This window comes from Kryptolebias marmoratus, linkage group LG15 (genome assembly GCF_001649575.2).
Source record: "Kryptolebias marmoratus isolate JLee-2015 linkage group LG15, ASM164957v2, whole genome shotgun sequence".
Lineage (NCBI taxonomy): Eukaryota > Metazoa > Chordata > Actinopteri > Cyprinodontiformes > Rivulidae > Kryptolebias > Kryptolebias marmoratus.
In genome coordinates, this window is record NC_051444.1 from 16,467,904 (window position 1) to 16,488,791 (window position 20,888).

A 20,888-nucleotide genomic window follows, 5' to 3' on the forward strand; every position below is an offset into this window, starting at 1 on the left:
CATGAAAAATGAGAAAGATGGAAGATTTAACAGCTGTAACCATAACTAGGACTGTCCTGACAGCACCTTCCAAGTTATGTCAAACATAACTTAACTTGGTTATTGTATTTTATATCGTTATTGTTCCACGCATTTAATCAAAAACCTCATTTTGTCGTCTTTTTACCAGGAGAAAGAAACTGAAGTCCTGTGACTTTCAACATCATGCCAATTGCTGGGAAAAATATTTTGAGCGTTTAGCAAAATTAAATTTATCTTCTCTCTTCATTTGGCCAATACACTGAGTCATCTGTGAATAAAACACAATTCTAAAAAAAACAAAACAAAAGTTAAACTCCTTTCCAGATACCAAAACCTCTGCAGAGGTCGCCCGAAGCACTCGCCCCATGCAGCGAACCTGTCAAAATGAGCTTTATTTTGTTAACATTTACAGGAAACATCACAGACATTAATTTATCACCTGTTACATATGTCTACACTGTACAGATGCAACAGAACAAAAACAAAACAGCACAATCCCATCCTCTTTTTCTGAGACTTGTGTCAAAGTGAACAAGGAGCCGGTCAGTGACGAGCTCCAGCAGTGCAGCGAAAGTTCACACAGGAAGTTCCTCCGTCAGAATCCCTGCGACAGAGGGAACGACCACAGGGCAAACTGGATCAGTCGTTTAAAAACACCTTTACCTCACATAGAAATCCATCGTTAAAACGTGATTAGGTTTAGGAAAATATTCAAATATGCTCGTATAGATATCTAATGCTGATGCCAATGTCTCTATTTGTTGCTTTTAACCAATTTGTCGCGATATGTGAAAACTAAAGGAAAAAAACAAAACAAAAAAACACTCTGGATCTAGATCGGTTCGCTTCAGTTCCGTGAAATTGGAATATAATGGAATCGAAGATGATTTGTTTTTAAATCAAATTTCTTGTTAAAATACACATATTTGACGCACCATCGTGCCTCTTCATCATCTGTCTTTTGTTAACTTATCAACGCATCCCTACTAACAATCAGTAGTTGGTATAAGACAACATGAAGTACAATAACTCACTTAAATATACAGCAAAAGCGGACAAGTAGTACCCAAATCTTACATTATCAACCCTGTTTCATGTTTTTTTTTTTATTTGACTTCGGATGAGTTTTTGTTATGATCAGAGTGTAATAAATAACGTTTGATTATGACTGTTATGTTATCAGGTGCAAGTCTGGAAATATAACATGTCACACTTTCACGAAAGGCAGCGAGAGTCAAGACTTGCTTCTTTCATTTAAAAAAAAAAAAAAAAAACTAACCTGCCAGGACAGGCAGGGGAAAGGCTTTGTAAACATAAAACATAATTTAGACTTACTCATTAGCGCAATGAGCGAGACACTGCATTTTCTTCACATCGCACACGTCTTACCTCAAAGGAAAAAAAAAAAAAAAAAAAAAAGAGCCTGACTTGTCCAGTTTTTCACCTCATTGAGTCGATGAACGCATGGAGCTTTGTGGCGAGCAGCTCGACAACAGAAGCCTTTGTACAAGTCTCCTCTCATGCATCTATCTGCCACCTACTCCGCATTAGCAATGCAGACCGTTCCCTGCAGCTACAGCACAGGAGCAAATCTGTATTCTGCAGCAAAACTCTGATGTCTCCCAACCAACAAATTAGCACTCACTGGGACTTCAAATAGGAGAGCTAAAAAAAAGAAAAGAAAAGAAAAGAAAAAAAAAATGTTTTCTGATCGGTCCACTTTGGAGATGGAGGAAAAGTGCAGCATTGGTTGAGCGAGTGCGTGGTGAAACTTTTACAATGGCTACATCTTATTCTGCAAAACATAAACTGTAGAGATGTTTTCACACAGCGTGAGGAGGAAATATGTGAACCAGTTCACGAAGAGAAGAATCTGAATGCACACCTGGTTGATATTTATACTGCTGATGTTGCTAACTGGAGAAATCTACGCCACTAAGAGAGTTTACAGGAGGTTTCCGAACAGCACAAACAGGCTGGATGAGGTTCTCCACTCTGTGTTGCTTTCTTAATGTGCGCTATGAAAAGCTCCCATCTTTTACAGTGATTAAGAAAAACATGACTCCTCTTTTCTTAAGGTAAATGAGGTGATCAAGGCCCTCCCATGAGCTCATTTTGTTTTTGCCGCACACGTTCTGTCAGCCACTGCGGCGCAACGTGGCCATCATCTTCCTCCTCCCTGAGCGGGGAGTGAATCCTCATAAAGCCGACCTTCGCTTCATTAACTACCGCCGACGCTCAGCTGTGAGACACAGGAAAGCTACATAGGACTACGTGAAGAACACAACACTTTAACTAGTACACAGTGCAAATAGGCTTCTCCCACTCTCTTCCATCTCTCTAACCTCCAGGAAAAAAAAAAGGCCGGCACTGAGGAGAGGTGGAGACGATTACTCAGGACAGCGCCCCTGCTGGCAGACGGCTCCTCTTCTGTTAGTTCGTACTTTAAATTTTTGGTCTTTTAGGGAATCTGCTGTCCTGAGGGAGTGGAGATGGAGATGCAGAGGAGCTGAGGACGAGAGGCAGTCGGGCAGTCGGGCATGGGGAGAGGATTCTACTTGTACAGGCTCATGGTCGGGCTCTGATACATGCACATATAAGCGTCACAGAGCAGGCGTCTCGCCTGGCCCTGGATGCTTTTGGGGTCTAAGGTGTGCAGCTCCTCTGGGGTCATTTTCAGGTAGGCCTCCACCTCCGGACAGGGAGACACCTGTGGTATGTTGAAACCATTCTGCCCTCCTGCAAAACCACCAGCAGAATCATTAGGGGAAATATACTGGCTACTGGAAAACGTGCTGTAAAAAAAATCTAATCATTTAAGCATTTTAACAGCTAAAATTATGCATTATTCATTTAAAATCTCGAAAGACAAAAAGCAATAAGACAATTTTTCTATCACGTTTAAGAGATCAGTTCAACACCCTGTCCCAGTGACACCCACCATCACGATCAGCCATGCTGTCGAAGAAGAGCCAGGCAGAATCCGCGCTGCCGTACTTGACGAAGGCCACGTAGTGACTGGTTTCGATGCACAGCACAGCAAACAGCTCCATCCTCTGGCGGGGAAAAGTGCCCTGACGCCCCGTACCTTCCTGGAGCTCCTTGGGGACGGAGAGTTTGCTGTGTCGATGGGTTTTCCTCTTCGGGTGGAGATGAACCTAAATCAGCAAAAGCACATACAATCCACAATTTGTCACTGCAATTTGTGAAATACAAAAATAGGGAATCCAAATATGTTTTTTTAATGCAACATCCAAATTATAAATCACCCAAAATAAAAGGCTTTTTATCTAATGTTTTAACTCAAATAATACTGAAATAAAACCACTGCCTGGCTGGCATGTTCGGGTCTGCAGCAGGAACTTGTCTTCGTTCACCAAGAGACTGCGATTCCTTTGGATTTGGCGCCACCTTGTGGACGAGTTGTACACCGACTAGGACTGACATTACAATAATGCCATCTACTGTTTACCTGCGTGTTGCACTTTTCACAGAACTGTTTAATCTTGCCGGCGGTGATATCCCCATCCTCATAACAGTCTCTGCACTCGTACAGAGCCAGGCCTCCGCAGATACGACACTCCCTCGGAGCTGAATGATTAAAAAACACAAAACCTTCATCCATCTCTGCAGACACGCAGCTGAAGTTCTCTAAAAGTCTGGAAAAAAATTGTCTCCCTTCTCAGCTGACAACTCAGAGAAACTTCATTACAAAATGCCACACAGCTGTAAATCAGCAGAACTATATATATATATATATATATATATTTTATGATCCAACTCACTGTCTTCAAGGAGGTCTGTGATGTCTAACTCCAAGGAGGGAAAAATCTTGTTGAACATTTTGAAGTCCTTGCCAAAGCGGGGCATCTGGATGATAAGACAAGAGGGAGCCTTGGGGAGGGAGAAAAACCGAGACAGGAAGAAATGATGAACACTATCAGCCGAGTTCACACAAACGGGATGAGTACCGAGAAGGTATGGGATACAAAAAAGGAGAAACTGTCACTTAAAATCAGGCTAACTGGTTTAAAACAAAACACAATTTACCTCTGCAAACTTGAGGTCGCTGGTTATGAAGGACCATTCCAGGAGCTGCTGGATGGTCGGGACTCCAACCTTATCCTTCTTGTCCATGAAGATCTGGTAAAAGTAACAGTCCTGGACCTTCTGGCCCGCTGACCTGGGAAACAAGACAAATAGGTTCTGAAGTGCTTGTTCATTCATACGCTAGAGTTTGTTTACATGTTTGTCTCCATAGGAACAAATCTAACAGGTCGTTTGCAAATTTTACAAGATGGTTATGGATTTCCAGCAAACTAATAAACTAATTCATCAAGCATCTTCTTGTCTTTTTCAGAACATATAAAGAAGGGGAACAGATACTCATGTTGATTCACACAGATGATTTCAGTGGATCTTAAATTTAAAAAGCAAAAGCCAATAACCACTGCCCCCTTAAAGTCACTGAAAAATAACAACAGGTTGTTTCCCCTTGTTCACTGCTTGTATATTTCAGCCCCCAGTCAGGTTTTCTTTTCTCACCTCAACCTCTCCTTGTTCCTTTTTTAGTTCATAAAACTAAAAAAAGGAGGAAGTCATGAAGTCATTCAAGTTAAGAAATGTCCAGAATTACAAAACCCTTGAAGCCCACATCAGGTAGAAACCTTTTTTGTCTGGAGGATTAGTAAGCTTTGACTTCAGATCGAAAACTCAGATTACTCAGAGAAAATGGGCAAAAAAAAATGTCAAGAATGTCTGTAAAGATTAGCTCCTCAGGTGATAAAATAAAGTTAAAGCAAGCAGGCAGGACATAACTTCAGGCGGGTGTTTGCAGAGTTGAAAACAGTTTTCTGACTGATAGCTGAAGAGGATAGTGCGTTTGGATTTAACGTGATAAAATGATGACCACTTCTACTGCAGTTTTAAACAGAGTGGGGGTTTTTTTCTATGGTAGATTCAGGTTAAAACTGTGGCTTTTCAGAGAAATATAAATAAGAACTGACTGCATTTAGGAATTATTCTTAAATTATTTGAGAACTTCACTTTACAATTAACACCTAAGTAAAAAAAAAAAAAAAAAAGCTAATCTTAAATTTTAAGAAAGATCCTGTTGCATCTGTTCCTGTCCCTGATGAGAAATAAATACAGAACTGACGTGGCTTTTGAAATCACGTCCAAATCCTTGAACCTGTTTTTGTTCACCTAAATGGCTCAATTCTAAATATAACTCTAGCTACAGGTTTCCAGAAAAAGTCCAGCACATTCTCACCACCTCCATTCAACTTCTGAAAGACAAGATATACACGTTCGTATTGTGTAATTACCCTGCATATACCCTCAGAAATGTGTTGCGGTCTCAGGTTTCTTACAGCTCGACTATAATTAAAACACTTTTTCCGCTTTCAAGCTTCTCCAGAACCTTACCACGTTGATAAGTACCATGTCCTTAAATAGAGCAGATTTGCTCAAAGTGATCAAAAGTCATCTGACTTTTTTTTAAAAGAAGACAGGATGAAACATTGTGGTAATAGTTACGAAAAGGTGAGAAGTGTCCAAACACAACAAAACTCCAAAATGTAAAATCTGCTAATTACGAAACCAGCAACTTTAAAGGCAAATTAAATCTAATAGAGTCAAAAGGTAACGGAGCTTCGCAAGTTGTGTTTTTTTAAAACTGGAATTTTTTAAAGTAAAAGTTGAATCAAATTGCATTTTCATCCGATCTAAGATGTGAGCACTTTTCTAACCTTAAAAACGCTATAATAAAATTCATCCAGGTGCGGCTTTCCGCCTCACCTGTACATTCTGCCNNNNCACACACACACACACACACACACCCCACCCCCGTTTACCTTAGCTTGAGCAACGGGTCCACTCTCAGTATGTGATGGAAGAGGATATTAAGAAACTCCTCAGGATCTGCAGAAGAAGAAAACTAATAAATGCTGCTACAGACTACCTAAGGGTGTGTGAAAGAATGAGTTTGTTAAAATTCCCTCTTGTTTTGAAAACCAACAAATTTCAACATTACATTTCACAATTTAAATTAAATAAATAAAGCGTTTACAACTTTTTTTTTCCCTCTTTTCTCATTATTTTTAGCAGGCTATTTGGTATAATAATACTAAAAAAAAAATGAAATTCACTTTTTTAACTGCCTAACACTTGATAAAATAAGAACTGCCAGGATCTGGGCATAAACTCGTGTCACTCAACAAAAACAAAACAAACCTTTTTCTTCAGAGGTAAACCCGGAGGTGGCTTCGACTTTCTCAAGGATCCTCCTGAGCTTCATCACTTTGGTGGCACAAACGTACCCATGGCTGGGGGGCAAAGACACAGGAAGTTACACGGTACCCAAGAACCGTCATATGAACCATCACCTGGAGCCAAAAGGTGGGCGATCATGTAACGGACTGTGTCTGTGGCCTTACCAAAACATCTCATGAACCAGAGGACGGATTTCCCTGAAACTCTTAGAAGCTGGACACTTGCCTACAACTGATTAACTTTTGGAGTCAACTCGATTCAAGATGGCCGCCACATCAAATTGATCTTAAACACAAAGACGGTTAGTCCTCAGTCAGTTTTACAGATATGACCCTAAAATTCAGTGTGGTAGTAGCCGAGAGTCATCCCCAACACATATTCTGTGCACTAACATATCAGTGTCAGATCTTTCTTTTTTTCAAAGTTTGCATTAGCTGTCTGTTAGCGAAATATCTCATGAACCAGTGGACAAATTTTAATGAAACTCTCAGAAAGTAATCACCGTTTGTACGTCTACAACTGATTAACTTTTGGAGTCAACCCAATTCAAGATGGCCACCATGTCAATTAAACTTAAAACACAAAGACGGCTATCACTCAGTCAAACAGGCAGGTACGGAGCTAAACTCTGGTGAGGTCATTACCAACACATACTTCAAGTGCTCAAAGATGGCTCAAAATATCTTATATGAATGAGCACAACGTTAATATTCAGAATGTGTCATTTTTTGTCATGGAAAATGGTGGGTGATATGCATTCAAGGAAAGCTAAACCTTTATTTAACATCAGAATTTTAGATACATCTGATTTAGGTTTAATAGAAGCGACAACAAAAAACAATGCATTTTGAACTGCTTCCAGTTGTATAAATGTAATAATTTACTTGGTTTTTTTATGTAAAGTGTTTTAGCATTCCAACTTAAAAAAGACGAACATCTCACACAGGGTGACGACAGTACTGAGTGCCAAACAGCTGTAGCAGTGATGTGTGCCTTACATGCGCAGTGGGTTGACTATCTCCGTCCGTAGCAGCTCTTGGGTCTCCCTGTAATACTCGACATCCGTCTTTGATCGTGGCCTCAGCAGAACTGTGTCCAGAACAGAACTGAAGGAGAAAAGACTGTGGAGCAGAATACACAACCGGTGAATTTACATTAATGAGAGCATCGTTAGCCCACGAGGATTTCTATGGGTCAATCAATATGAGCTGCGTCTACACATACGAATAGAAAATGGATTTACAGTGGCGTCGAGTTTGTATTTAAGACAACTTACCAGAAAAGGGTTGAATCCAGGTAGCAGGAATTGTAGTGGCCCTGAATGCCTTTCTTTTTCCCCACCATGACATCCAGACCATCGTTCTCTGTCCGCGGAGGTGTGTTCTCATGCACGACCTCACTCAGGTACCCCCCAAATGCTGCAAATAAATAAATAAATAAAACACAGTAAACAAAACAATGTTTCAGGAATAATTCATTCACCTCCTTCTGACTCACCGATGGAGTTGCAGCGCTCAATGGGGTTGGAGGAATGGTGCAGGGAAGGGAAACGGGAATCGGGCCGGCAGCACTTGAGCTTCACAAACAGGGCCTTTTTGGGCGGGCAGCTGAAGTACCGCGTACCTTTGAAGGTGCCATCAGTGCAGCCGGGACACTCTTCCTCCTGAGGGGAGAATTAAAAAAAAAATAAGGGTTCCGATTATTTAATGTCATTTCTGTAAGGTACAACTTGAAGCATGGGTTTAAAAGGATACTTCAGGTCTTTGGAAGTGTGGTTCTGTGTTTGGAGAAAAAGTTTAATTCTGACCAGACTGACAAGTGAAGGGCCAGTATGAGCAGGACCAAAGTGAATTAATGCTGTCTAAACGGAATTCAAATTTATTATTATTTTTTATGGTTATTTACATAAAATGTAGCACTTTTGGTGCAGAACTGGAAACTTCTGGCAGAAATCCATTATTATTTCTGCTGGAATAACCGTGTGATGCAAAACTGATGGTTTATAAAACAGAACTCACATGAACTGCTATGAAATTTTTGAGATTGGAGTCGTTTTAAGAAACCATCAACCAAACTATTCCTCCAAACTGAGGTTGTTCAAAACATCATCTACAACAGGTAAGATATTAATTGTTCATAACTTTTTTTTTCTTTGCTTTTTTAAAACTATGGTTCAAAAAAATCTGAACTATTGTTTAAAAATCACTCAACTTCATGACCATACCATGTCTAGTCCATATTAACTGACTGCCAATTTGCATCTTACTGCCATTTCCTATTAAAAGGTGATAAATACGACTTTAAACCACAGGCAGAAAAATGGCAATTGATGACGAGAAGGGTAAATTCTTGTTAGGAAATTTGACTGTTCACTTTTTGGCCAAGTGCAGTGACTTCCCCTTGGCCTGTTATCAGCGCAAAGTTGCTGCTTAACTGTGAGAGAATCCAGGAAGTCACTGAACTTGTCTGAAAAATGATTAACCCCCGAGACAAAATCCCCTGCTAAACCACAGATTGTAAAGAAAAAAACAAAACAAAAACATTTAGGCAAGCCAGTTAGCAGAATTCAGAAAGGTGATAATTGAAAAGGTTTATATTTGAACCGTTTCAACCTGTTAAAGGTTTTCACTGTGTGCAACAAAATCAACATGATAAAACATGTTTAACTAAATACACTATGCAGCTCAAAAGCTTGAAAAAAAAAATTAATGTATGAAGGATCACAACAACTCTACTATTAATTATAGTTTGTTTGTCCCTACAGTTACATATTATATGGTTTACCTTTCCTTTTCCCCCGTCTATCTAAGTTTCATTTATATACAGTATTTATGGTCAAACTTATGTCTCACCAGCTCCAGGCCAGCTAAGGGCTCCAGCAGGCCAGGAGGAAGACCCACCCAGCGGATTACACCACACAGGGGCGGATTCTCCTTCACCTCCACCAGAGAGCCCACCTCCAGGCCCGGCTGTCCTCGAGGCGGGGTCGGCGGTCGTGGAGAGGGGGGAGCAGCGGGCGGCGGCGTGTCGGGCTGCTCTCCCATCACAGACTGGACGGAGAGGGAGATGGGCCCCTGGCTTATGTTCTCATTGGGCACGGTCTTACGGTTCAGGCTGAACGGCAGCGAGTGGAACTTGTTGTCACTGGACAGAGAGGAAGTGGGCGGGGCTCTGGAAGGGGGGGAGGACTGGTTAAACTCGGGAGGCGTGTCGGTAAGAGACTTGGCGGGGTCTTCTCCGACTGCAAAAGGAAATCCAGAACCACAAATTAACATACTGCACGGGAACTATTGCACTGAAAGTCCCCGTTTCGACTGGTCTGGGCTGAAGTCAGGTGAAATGTGAGAAGCTAAATCTTTGATGAACAGACTGTTTCAGATAATAGTGTCAGATATAACCCCCCTCCCCCTATTGGACCAGTACCGGTCAAAGGTTTGGACAAACCTACGCATACCTGAGCAGTGCATAACAAGCTATAATCTGCGGCCTAATCATGGAGGTATTTTTAAAGCTGCTCTAACTGGTTAGTCCTCCTGCAAATGGTATGGAATATCTATGCACTATTAACAAGCAGAAGTGTTTTTAAGAAGCACAAATATAATCACAATATATTGTTTTCAGCTTCTATTTATTTCCCCTCCATCTTCTGTTTTTTGAAGATTTTTTCGTTTTTCATTTTTGCCGGGCACATAGATGTATTGAGATCAGGACCCATTAGTGGTTCAGCTCTTCTTCTGTTAGAAAGCGACGGCTGCAGCTGTGTTTTTAAGGATTTAAAAATGCAGAAACATTCCTGCATCCTGCTGCTCATGCGGACAGACGTGGTCCCACCGGGTTAATGAAGGATTCTCTTGACTTCATGACTTGTTTTTGCAGCACAGTTCTGATTTAAGAGACTTTTACCGTCATAGAATACACGCAGGAAAGGCAAAAAGCTCATTCCTAACAAGTGACTATGTCTGCATAGTTTAAACTCTTTAGAGAAGCCCATCCCAAACAGGTTCTGTGGTGTTACGTTTGTGTGACTGAGATAACCTTGAAATGACTCACATCACACCACCCTCCTCTTCTGTTCCCAAGCAGTTTTTTCCTATAGGCCAAAAGTGTGTTTTATGCTGTGATAGATCCTAAAGTTCTCTTTAAATGCGCTTGCTAAAAGGTATCAAATGGCACCACAAGATGGAGTGAAATCCATGTTGGTTCGAGATCGACAGCCATCAGTAATCCTCTCTGTTCTTTTGTTCTGCACGTTTCCTGTTTCATGTCGATAGTTCTCAGTCCGCTTCTGACTTTTTGTCTTGTTTTCGACTGCAAAAATCGGGCATTTGTCTTTTTTTCACAAGTTTAACAAGACCTGTTAAAGCCTGTGTCGAAAACTTAACTTCCTATTTTCAGAATCATCTGAAATACAACAAAATAAAGACAACTTTAAATATTCCTGTAGAATTCCTTGAACATTTTATTTGTCACAGGCTACGTTGGTGACCATTTATGGCTGAAGAAAAATGTTAACAGCTAGAGGAATATTTCTCTCTGTAATGTTTCAGGTGCAGAATCGCTCTCGGTTCAGATGTTGTGCTCCTTTTCACCATGAAATGCTTATAAATAACTTAATAATAAAAACTTAATACATGCTTGAATTACTGTGGGGAAGTAATCAAAACCATGTTTGTTTGTTTTTTATTATTTAACTAAAGTTTTTAGACGCCTCATGTTTAAAGTTGGATGTTTTTTGATAATTTAGCAATGTTAATTAATGCTTAGCAGACATTTTAAAATGATGATGACTTTAAATCTATGTTTTTAAGAAAAAAGGTAGTATAAAAGGAGAACTCCTAGGACACCAGGTCAGTTTGGTCAATATCTGGCACTGCTCTATAAATAAAACAGTGTGTGAAAAAAAAAAAAACCTTCTACAATCAAATTGGGAATTTTTTTTAAATCGCTGTTTACAAAAGTGAAAAGTTAAATTATTCTCCATTAATTTTCACAAAGCTGAAATTCTAGTAAGAGCTTGTTGTTGCTGCTAGAATCAAACTTTGCTGAATTTCTTAAAAAGGTAATTAACTTAAACAAATATTAGAACTTGTACAGTCTACTACAGCTTTTACCACCTAGGATACACTAAAACAGCATCTGAAGCATGCTGTTATACATGAGAAATTTTGATAACAATATTCTTTATAGAATAGAAAATATTTTTTAGTCGTCACAATTCAAGAAATTTAGAAAAGAACAATTCGCAGCTGCGAAGTTCATTTAATTATAAAAAGAAATTAAAATGTTTACCCAATGACCAAGCACCAAAACCATCAAGAAAAAAAAAAAGGCCCACATGTGAAAAGTGACCCAGGACAAGATGACAACAAATACACGTCCACAGAATGAGTGAGCAGTTGTGAAAACAGCATGTCAGCATTTTTCATTTCTGCATTATGTAAGCAGAGAACATAAACTAGAGGTGACGTACCTCCGAAGCATCTTTTTTGTTGTTTTTTTTTCCACAACAAATAGAAAAATCCCATTATCTTAAACAGCATGTAAAAAATTTGTTCAAATTTCTAATGTGGAGCAGGTTATTTATGCAAATTTGGCTCCAAAATCACAAAAAACTAATTTTCTTTGATAAACAAATATCTGGTACCTAAATATTTAACAATCATAATCTTTAAAAAAAAAAAAAACTAAAAAAAAAAACAGCTGCTTCACAACTGGCAAATACTGGTGACAACATGCCCACTAAAAGTCACTGAAACAACAACAAAACCATCCAACTTTTTGTCCCAACAACACCAAAACAAAAACACTTATGATGTGCTGAGTGGCCAAAAAAAAGAAAGAAAATATATAACATTTGCAGCACTGAACATTATATAAAAGCCTTGTGCAACAGCCATTACTTCATGCTGGAAGAAAATAAGGCTAAAATGATGATGAAGGACGGTGGAAAGTCTTTATAGCAAGCTACTGCAACAAACTGCTTATTGGGTTTCTATTCTGGAAACAATGGCAGAGGCACACGGTTACCAAAAGGCTTTTGCTGCTCCGAGAACACCGAAACTACAGAGTTCTGCTAAATATCTGCTTTGCAGCGACAGTAAATATACCGCAGATTGGCAAGAAAATCCAAAATCTTCTTTTAGTCCAGAAGAGTCATGGGAAAAACAGAACATCCCTTCTGTCCCGGTTTGACTTCAGAATCCATTCTGGTACTGTTATCTAAAGCATTTTAGTCCTCCATCTCAAAGAGTAAACACGAGACTGAGTCAATATTTACGCCGTCTCCTTGGGGTTCATCTTTCCTACAAACATTAAGATGCAAACAGAAGTCGGTGTTTTTGAGTTTTTTTGTGAGTTAAGTGAAACGCATCATTTAAGATGCAAAGCTTCCTGTCTGTAGATATAAACTTCATAACAAGAGGAATTTTTAAATATTAAACCTGATCAGTCATGACTGCTTTTCTTTTGGATGTATTCATTTCAGTCGATCTATAAAAGTTTCAACTCCGTATTCTACTGAAAACTTATCACAGCCAGGATGAAACCTCTCACTTTGGTGGCATCTTCTATTAGACAGCCGCCCTAAAAGCTGAAGCTTCCTTCAGCAGCAGCTTACAGAGAAAGACGGAGCTGAATCTGGGAATACTTGATCGATTTTCCTCAGCAGATTTCTATTAAGAGTTTCTGTGTGAGACGTAGCCAAAGGAATGACACGGTTGAACAGTCATACCCAATTCTAAGTTGATAATATAAATCTAAATAGGAATTTAGTATAGAGAATGTTTGTGACAAATTATAAACTCAATTTACATTTAATACTTATAGCAGAAATACTTACTTGTTACACTTTCATTTAAAAGAAATCCACAGTACCAGAATGAATCTATCTTGTTGTAAAAAAAAAAACAACCTTAGATGGAGTGGAGCTGCGACTATCAAAGTGTGCCTGAGTAAAGTCGATCAGTACGTAGCTTGTTGTTATCAGGAGCTTGCCAATAAGATGACTGACATCCCATGAGTTTTACCTTCATCAATGTACCATGTGCTTTTGGATTTGGGCTGGGCGGGGGGATCAAGAGAGCTGCCATTTAAAGTATAGTAAAATTCAGACTTGCTCCTACTTCCACACTGATGACCTAATCCTGCAGGTAACACAAGTACACGAGGAAAACAAAACAAAACAAAACAAAAAAAAGAAACAAAAATAAAATGTGCTTAATGTGCAGGCGCACAGCGGATGAGTATGTGCCTGAAGTCATTTTAACAGCAAATAACAGAGAAAATAAATCCTAAGTAAGTATATTTAAATATTAAAATCACATTTGAATCACATGAAGTCAAAGCAGCTTCTGCTAGAAAACCTCAAATTTAATGTAAAATAAGACAAAAATCAGGCATTTTCTTTTTCCTTTATCAATAACTCTCATAAAAAAAATAGTGTTTCGTTTGTTATTATTGCTTAAAATGTTAACAATTTCATTCATATAAGAGTTGCATGTAAACTAATAGGACATCAGTAACAATCCCCAGAGAAAATTTACAGTTTAAAAAGTCAATAAGCAGAAAGTTTTGGAAGAAGGGTCCTTTTAAAAAAAAAACAAAATCTAAAAAGATCCTCTCACTAAGCTGTGAAGCTAACAGTTAGCTTAGCATTAGAACAACAGTGGGGTACCTTTGATCTTTGGTTTGCTTTGGCCAGAGGACGACTTGTCGCTACTGCTGCCTCTGGGGGCAAAACTGTGCTTTGGCAGCCTTTGGTCCTGCATGGAGTATTCTGTAGAGAAATACAGCCACGTTAGAAGAGCAAAATGTAAACAGGAGGCCTCAGAACTTTTAGTTTCTTAGATACAACCAACAGAGCTAAGAGTAAGGGTAAAGCATGTGAGACGTCAGCCCCTGGCTATAGGTTCAAACTGTATTTAAGTCAAAGTAATCAGCCAGTAGTTGTTACAGCAGTGGATGACAAATTAGATTCAAAATTGCTTCAGTAATTACTTTTTATAGCTGCTTAGTGACAAAATATGCTTTATGCATCCAGAGAAATGACACATTCTGTGCTAAATTTTCTGAATGTCTGAAGAAAGTGGGCAGCAGCACACATCAACACATCAGTGGGCCACTGTGGAGAACAAAGAGCCAGAGTATCTCACTTGACTTTCAAAAACAAGTGAGCCATCACCACAAAAGACTCTCTGTTCCCGCCACAAGCAGAACACAAACTCAGACGACTCAGAAGGAAGCTCAGTGCTGCTCCGAGGGAGGGACAGCGGAATGCTTTCAGGGATTAAAAAAAAAAAAAAAAAAGTTTGGACAACAAAGACACCCTGGACAAACTGGACAAAGATGAGGTGACTCACCTGGCATTACGTCACAGATGGGAACAAGTCGAGTGTGCTCCAAACTGGCAAAATTACACAGCAGCTTCCCTTTATACAGCCCGTCCCAGTCCCCGATGGGATTGTCCTGAAAGAGTTGGAGACATGAGAACCTTGTAAAGCTTTCAGATGCTCCTCATCACCGGAATGTTGCTGTTGGTGCCACAAGTGCTACTTTGCCTTGCAGCTTTCTGATGCTCCGTGAGGTCAAGTGTCTTGTTGCACGAGCAAAAATAAAAAAAATTTAGGCTTGATCCTTTGTGCAATGATAATCCAAACTGTTCATCTCATCTTCACAACCTAAAAAGACATTTTCCAGCTCAGGGTCCTCCTTCCTGAAAGCTCCTTGTTGTTCTTCCTCCTCAGATGGAAATCAAAGATTCCTCTCCAGAGGGACAAGCTAAGATGAGCCTGATGCCAGTGCCACTAGCGAGAGCAGGCAGGGCGAGGCTGGACGCAGAGTGAGGCAGAGCAGTGGGCTCTCCTCAGCTCGCTGCTGGCCCCCTGCCATGCTGTTGGGTCATACAGCACTAAGTCTTTACCTCACTCCCCGCGTGACTGCCTTGCCTTTATGTGGGAGGCTCTGAGTGGGCTGCCGATGCGGCTGCTGCTAACGATCAGCAGTCAAATGCCTCAGTTATGCATTTCAATCTCACTATGAGTCCAATACCACTGCCGCCTCACAACAGTAGCCATAGATACCGACTACTGAGATCCAAGGCAACTTTAACACGCGCTTGCTCGTTAAAATAGACCAAAATAAAAGCGAGTCATGACTGAAAAACCTGACCCAATAAGTCTGATGAGTCAAACTCTTCATCATGAAGAAATGCCACATCGACACTTTGTAGTTCATGGAGCTAAAGTAAAAGCAGCAGTGTCTTTGGTAACAGAGCAACAAGGGAAGGTTGGCGGAGAAGGTACTGATTCCAATCACATGCACTGCAATTTCACACATTATTTACATTGGCAATGGGTCACACAAGAGTTTCAGTATAGTAAATCATGTCAACTCTTGATTTGGGGAAAAAACAGAATAATGACTGTGTGAGCTCATGTCCAAGTATGAAAATCTAAGAGCAAGTAATCTTTTAGAGAATCAACGAGTGAGCGTTCAAGCTGATTAGGTTTGCTGTGTTGTATTCTTTCCAGCTTGACTGGAACACACTCCATACATTCTGTTACATATACGAAAAGCTGATAGCCTCATCAATCATTGTCAGTGTACTCTCAAAAATAAAAAAATAAAAAAAAGGGAGGATTTTGCTTCGTGTTCTGCCTCCTCTGTGTTCTCACTTGCAAACACCAGAGTATTTACTACCAGGAAACAAAGAAAAGAATGGACCCAATCAGAAACAGCTCAGCACCATGTCAAGGTGTGTTTACACACAACAAGCCCGCATCAAGGAATCAGTCAAGTGACAACAGCTCTGTGACCGGCCCTCAGAAAAATATGAGCAGTGGAAAACATTCAACTCAAGCCCCTGTTCACGTCTGTCATTTCACACGTTACAGCAACGAGCCACCAAGGCACGTAAAGCCTGGCTTTACACAGATGTATGAGAAGAGTAAATTTCCATAACTGACTTTTGAACATTGTGTTCACATCTTATTCACTACTGTAGCTTCATGAAACATGTATCAGCTTGCCCTTATAAGGCCACCAATAAACAAAGCATCATATTAACAGCAACACACGACAAATGCCATCACTAACTCTTGAACTAAAACCAACCAAAATGAAGAAAGGGTGCACAAAACTAAGTCCATCCATACTGCTTCCATGAGATTAAGAGGGTAAGTGGTAGCAGATGCTGCTAATCAAATACAGTTGATTAACTGATCATCAGCAGGTGTGATCCATGTTATAAAAGCAAGGAGAGCATCCAGGTGTGCGTTAACACAATGCCTAGTAGGAAAGACATCAGCAATGGGCTTAGAGAAGTAACTGCCACAGCTCATCAATCTGGGAAAAGTTAAAAGCCATTTCCAAACAATCTGGAGTCCATCGTTTCACAGTGAGAAAGATTATTCTAAAAACACAAAACATTCAGAGCACACAAAGTTGAGAAAGACTGTAAACCCTCCAAGAGTTACATCTCTGACTCTACAGGACTCATTCAGAATATAAAAGCTCCTGACAGTACAATAAAAAAAGACTGAATATGTATGGTCAGTTTTTCATAATGTCTTTCTGTTAAAAAAGAAAAGGACACAGTGTACTATGTGGTGCATTATTGTTCATATTCACATAATTTACCTGCTGAGAAGAAGAAACAAAGGCATTTTTAATGCTCTGATTTGTTTACCCTGATAACTATAAGTGTTTAAAGGTCATAAATCATTATTTAATCAGCAGTTCAAAACTCCTAAAAGCACCACAGTTTATTGCTTGCATTTACAATACGGTGTAAAATCCCTTATTTATAGTATTTAGCTATACTTACCATGTCAACTCCCACATAGTATCCCAGGCTTTCATTGCCTGGTAGCAGGTCACAGAAAATGATTGTGCCTCTCTCAGGTCCCTCCCTGGTCTGCACCACAACCCGGGAGTTGATCTCCAGTGGAGGATAGTCCTGATCGTCTTCCACCAGCCTGACGTGATCCACCTCCAGCTGGCCCAAAGACTCGTCGTCATCGTCCTCCCAGAGCTCCAGCTTGTCCAGAGCCACAAACACGCCGCACTCATCCTCACAGCGGAAGAGCTGTCGGCCCTGGTAGGAGCCCTCCGTGAAGCCCTGGCCCCGACCTTCCTCCTGCAACAGGAAAGCAGCAATGAGAAAGTCAAAACCGTTTAGCGAGCGAGACAGAACAGGGGCAAGAGATATGAGCAATTTATTGTCATAAAGAGGGCAGGTAGTGGGGCTGCCAGCTCAGCATTCTTCAGGAAGAAGTCAACATCCGGGAGCCGAGAGAGCATCTGATCGATTACTGCAGCAGGAATATGACTGGACTTACTGCCACAATGAAAACATTCATCATCTTCTAATATAAACACTGGATGCGCTCACAAACTGGACTAAAACATGTTGTGTATCTTTTCTAAGATGCAGACCCTCGTGGCCTTTTGCTGAGCTCCAGTGTGAACGCTTTATCTCCATCAGCCCACACAGGAATACTACAACCGGACTAAACATAAACACAACATTGTGCTGCGATAAGCAACCCTTTGTATTCAGTACTTACTAAACTGTACATAGAGCCCAGAATAAACAGCATGACATCAACCATTTAGTTTTGGTGTTGAGGTGATTTGAACAGAACTGAAATGTCATTTTATGCTGACTTTCACACCAGTCACAACACCACAGTTATCTTCAGACTTCACATAGCTTATATATGCCTTCCTAAAAGACCTGGAAAACATACATGCATTTTACATTTATGAAAAATAACCTAAAATTTATTTTATGCCAAGCATCCACCTATAAAAGCCCACTGAGCAATTCATTTAACTTTTTGTTCCAGCTAAAAACAAAACATGGGATGTCTAAAGAGACAAGATGGGACACTTATCGTAAAAGTGTTTCAAATCCGAAGAGTCGCCTTTACCTTGACATCTGCAGCACTGCTTTTGTACTCTGTAAAACTGTTTGCATCAAGATATTTTTTTGAAAAGCTGTAATATTTTTCCAAGACCCATTTTGTTATTGAACACACTATTAGATACACAAATTCTCTTAATGCTACCTTATACTACCAGTGAAACTGCAAACAAAGCAGAAGTGCATAAGGCCCCAAAACATCAATAAAAACTTGCAAAACTGTGATGTTGTTAATGTTTACTTTGTGTCTTTTTTAAATTTGCATAACACTCCCATAATGCAAGTAATATAACATTAGGTATTATTTTATCAGGACTTTAAAACATTCAGTTTAAAGGATGAATAAACAATGCATAATATGGAAGCATCTTGTTTACTGAAAGAAAACAGACAGAACTTAAAAAATGGATGTCAACTTTCTGTTTAGGATAGAAAACAGCATGCAGATGTGAAACCAAAAACATAAGTACAGCTTTTTTCTGACCTCTTGTAAAAACTTGCAAAGCAACAAGACCCCAGTGTGCAGAGATTTGCAAAATTTGGAAGCATTTTTTTAAACTGCATTTCAAAAGTCCTAATTTTGTCTTACATCACAGTTTTAAAAAAGAAAAAAGGAGAAAATACTGTACCAGCAGCTCCACTCCAAACCAGATTCCAGACAGGGCTCGGTCAGGGAGCAGGGAGCCTTTGAAGCGGACCACACCAGGCAGAGGTTTATCCCCCGAGCGCAGCTGAACTCGCACTTTAGAACCACAGTCGATGTCCCGGACACGCTCCAGCCGTGACGTGTCGTACAGCAGGGCGTATCGCTCCTCGCAGTTGGTAATGGGGAACAGCAGCTCAGCCAACTTCTCGTCCAGCTCCAGGACGTCCCGCTCGTCCAGGCCCAGCACCACGTTGGTCTGGTCCAGGATCCGGAGACTTTTCTTGCCCTTGCATGGGGGAAGCGTCCGCCCCAGGCTGTTGCGCTCCTGGCAGGCCTGGCCAAGGCTACCGCGGTGGATCCTCAGGGTCTTCTGGGCGGGCTTCTCCACGGTGCATTCCTTCATGACCATGTAGAAGCGCCAGTCCTCCCTGAAGCCCCCGCTGGGCTTCTCCTGGCTCCACAGAGCAGAGCTCATGGCTGCATGGCAGGCAGGAGGCCAAGGCAAGCTTGACCAGTGGTCTGGAGACAAACGTAATGCATAAAAAAAAAGTTTTTGCATTATTCAAATAATTAATCACACAATAAGGTTTTGTGAAAAGGTCCTTGAATCCGTAAAAACAGGTTATCTAAAATACTATTGCAAGTTCATCAGAAGAAAAGAAGAGAAACAGCAAAGTAACCCACCAAGTGACAGAGGAGACTTTCACAAAAATCTGTTAAGATTTGTACATGGCTGAGGCTTGTTGCATTCAAGTGTTTTAATCAACCCACAAAACACTCGATACTCAAATCACTAAAATCTGTGAGTTGACACAAATCTGTGCATCAACTCACAGATTTGAGATCTAGTTTTTTTTTTCTTTTCTTTCATGAAATCAAACAGACCCTCTCTCTACGGCTGAGTCATTATCCTTGAGCAGCACCCCTGCTTTCAGTAAGCCTTGGCGTGTAATTACTCAGATCTACTGATTTGAATGTGCTAACAATAGATGGGAGAGCAGACAGTAGACCTACTCTGACACACACAGGACAGGACCAGCACCAGCCCTGTGGATTTCCCCCACACCTCGTCTCAGACAGGATCTGCACCCAGTCCACATCCGTCATTTGTTTCAAGCATGACAAAAGAAACTAACAGCTTTGGCCAAACTCATGAGATGTTACCTATTAAGAAATAATGGAGCATTTGCATGAATTGTTACCTTTACGACATGGCACTGGGTTTTCGCCTTGCAGGATTAAAACAAGTCGACAGAGAATAAATTCAACATGACATGCCCGGTCTAATTTCACTTTTTATTTTGCGTTGTCTGTGAAGTGACAACCACGAAGCAATGTCACGGTTTATCTTAATGAACGCTTTCCTTGACAACTAGAGCAGCGGCGGCGTGTCACCAGGCAGAAGCTGTCACTCAGAGGCCCTTTTTGAGAGGGAACTGGCTAAAAAAATGCACCACATTGTCATTCACAATCAGTGTCTGGGAGATGGACAGCTTACCTTCGATATGAGTCAGCTCACTTAGAGGCTACAGATGACTGACAGACCATCTCAGTCAGAAACAGGCTCCCAAAGACATGATATATTCCCCCCTGTATCAAGCCCTAATTAGCTAAAGAGGCTAGCTAATGCTAGCGTCCTAAAGCACGCTAAAGTTAGCCGAGCGAGCTGGTCAGCAGGAAGAAGACTGGCAGAAGAGCTCCGCCATGTCTAAAGCGTACCAACAGCATTTAGATGATCTGTTCCACGTGAAAATACGTGAAATAACAACCGCTCAATGCATACATTTATTATTTACAGGAGAAGGCTTCGCCGCAGATAGAGGGTGACGTCATCGCGTTCTCCGCCATCCATTGGTCACCCTTTTTTTACTCGAGCTCTGATTGGCTTTTTGCTGTGTTTATAACCAAGTCCCACTCTGAGGGGCTTTCCCATTGATGGCAGGAAAACAGTTTGGTTGAAGTGTAGCTGAACGCTGTCTGTTGTCAGCTGCAGGCAGTGGTGGAAGATTTTTTTAAATTATCATC

At 40.6% G+C, this 20,888-nt stretch overlaps 1 protein-coding gene across 2 annotated transcripts; it reads right to left on the reverse strand.

Moving 5' to 3' along the window:
• Positions 1–395: 395 nt before the first annotated feature.
• Positions 396–20,685, reverse strand: cylda (cylindromatosis (turban tumor syndrome), a). Of its 2 annotated transcripts, XM_017428702.3 has the most exons (17): positions 20,362–20,685; positions 18,847–19,382; positions 17,117–17,428; positions 14,652–14,757; positions 13,967–14,068; positions 13,320–13,436; positions 9,147–9,535; positions 7,792–7,957; positions 7,571–7,712; positions 7,293–7,415; positions 6,256–6,347; positions 5,877–5,943; positions 4,072–4,204; positions 3,807–3,915; positions 3,494–3,612; positions 2,963–3,179; positions 396–2,760 (listed from the first exon to the last, which is right to left on the reverse strand). In XM_017428702.3, the coding sequence occupies exons 2-17, from the start codon at positions 19,336–19,338 to the stop codon at positions 2,576–2,578; spliced, it is 2,871 nt and encodes a 956-aa protein (XP_017284191.1). In that variant the 5' UTR covers positions 19,339–19,382; positions 20,362–20,685; the 3' UTR covers positions 396–2,575. The 2 variants fall into 2 exon arrangements, with proteins under 2 accessions (XP_017284191.1, XP_017284192.1); XM_017428703.3 differs by lacking the exon at positions 13,320–13,436.
• Positions 20,686–20,888: the final 203 nt, after the last annotated feature.

What these genes read in the sequence shown, in the direction of transcription:
- cylda (XM_017428702.3), bottom strand. Translation starts at nt 19,338, where the DNA reads ATGAGCTCTGCTCTGTGGAGCCAGGAGAAGCCCAGCGGGGGCTTCAGG. An exon ending in GGTTTGGAGTGGAGCTGCTG is followed by an intron (nt 17,429 to 18,846) that starts GTACAGTATTTT and finishes TTCCTGTTGCAG; the next exon opens with GAGGAAGGTCGGGGCCAGGG. An exon ending in CACATGGTACATTGATGAAG is followed by an intron (nt 9,536 to 13,319) that starts GTAAAACTCATG and finishes TTCCTTTTGCAG; the next exon opens with TCGGAGAAGACCCCGCCAAG.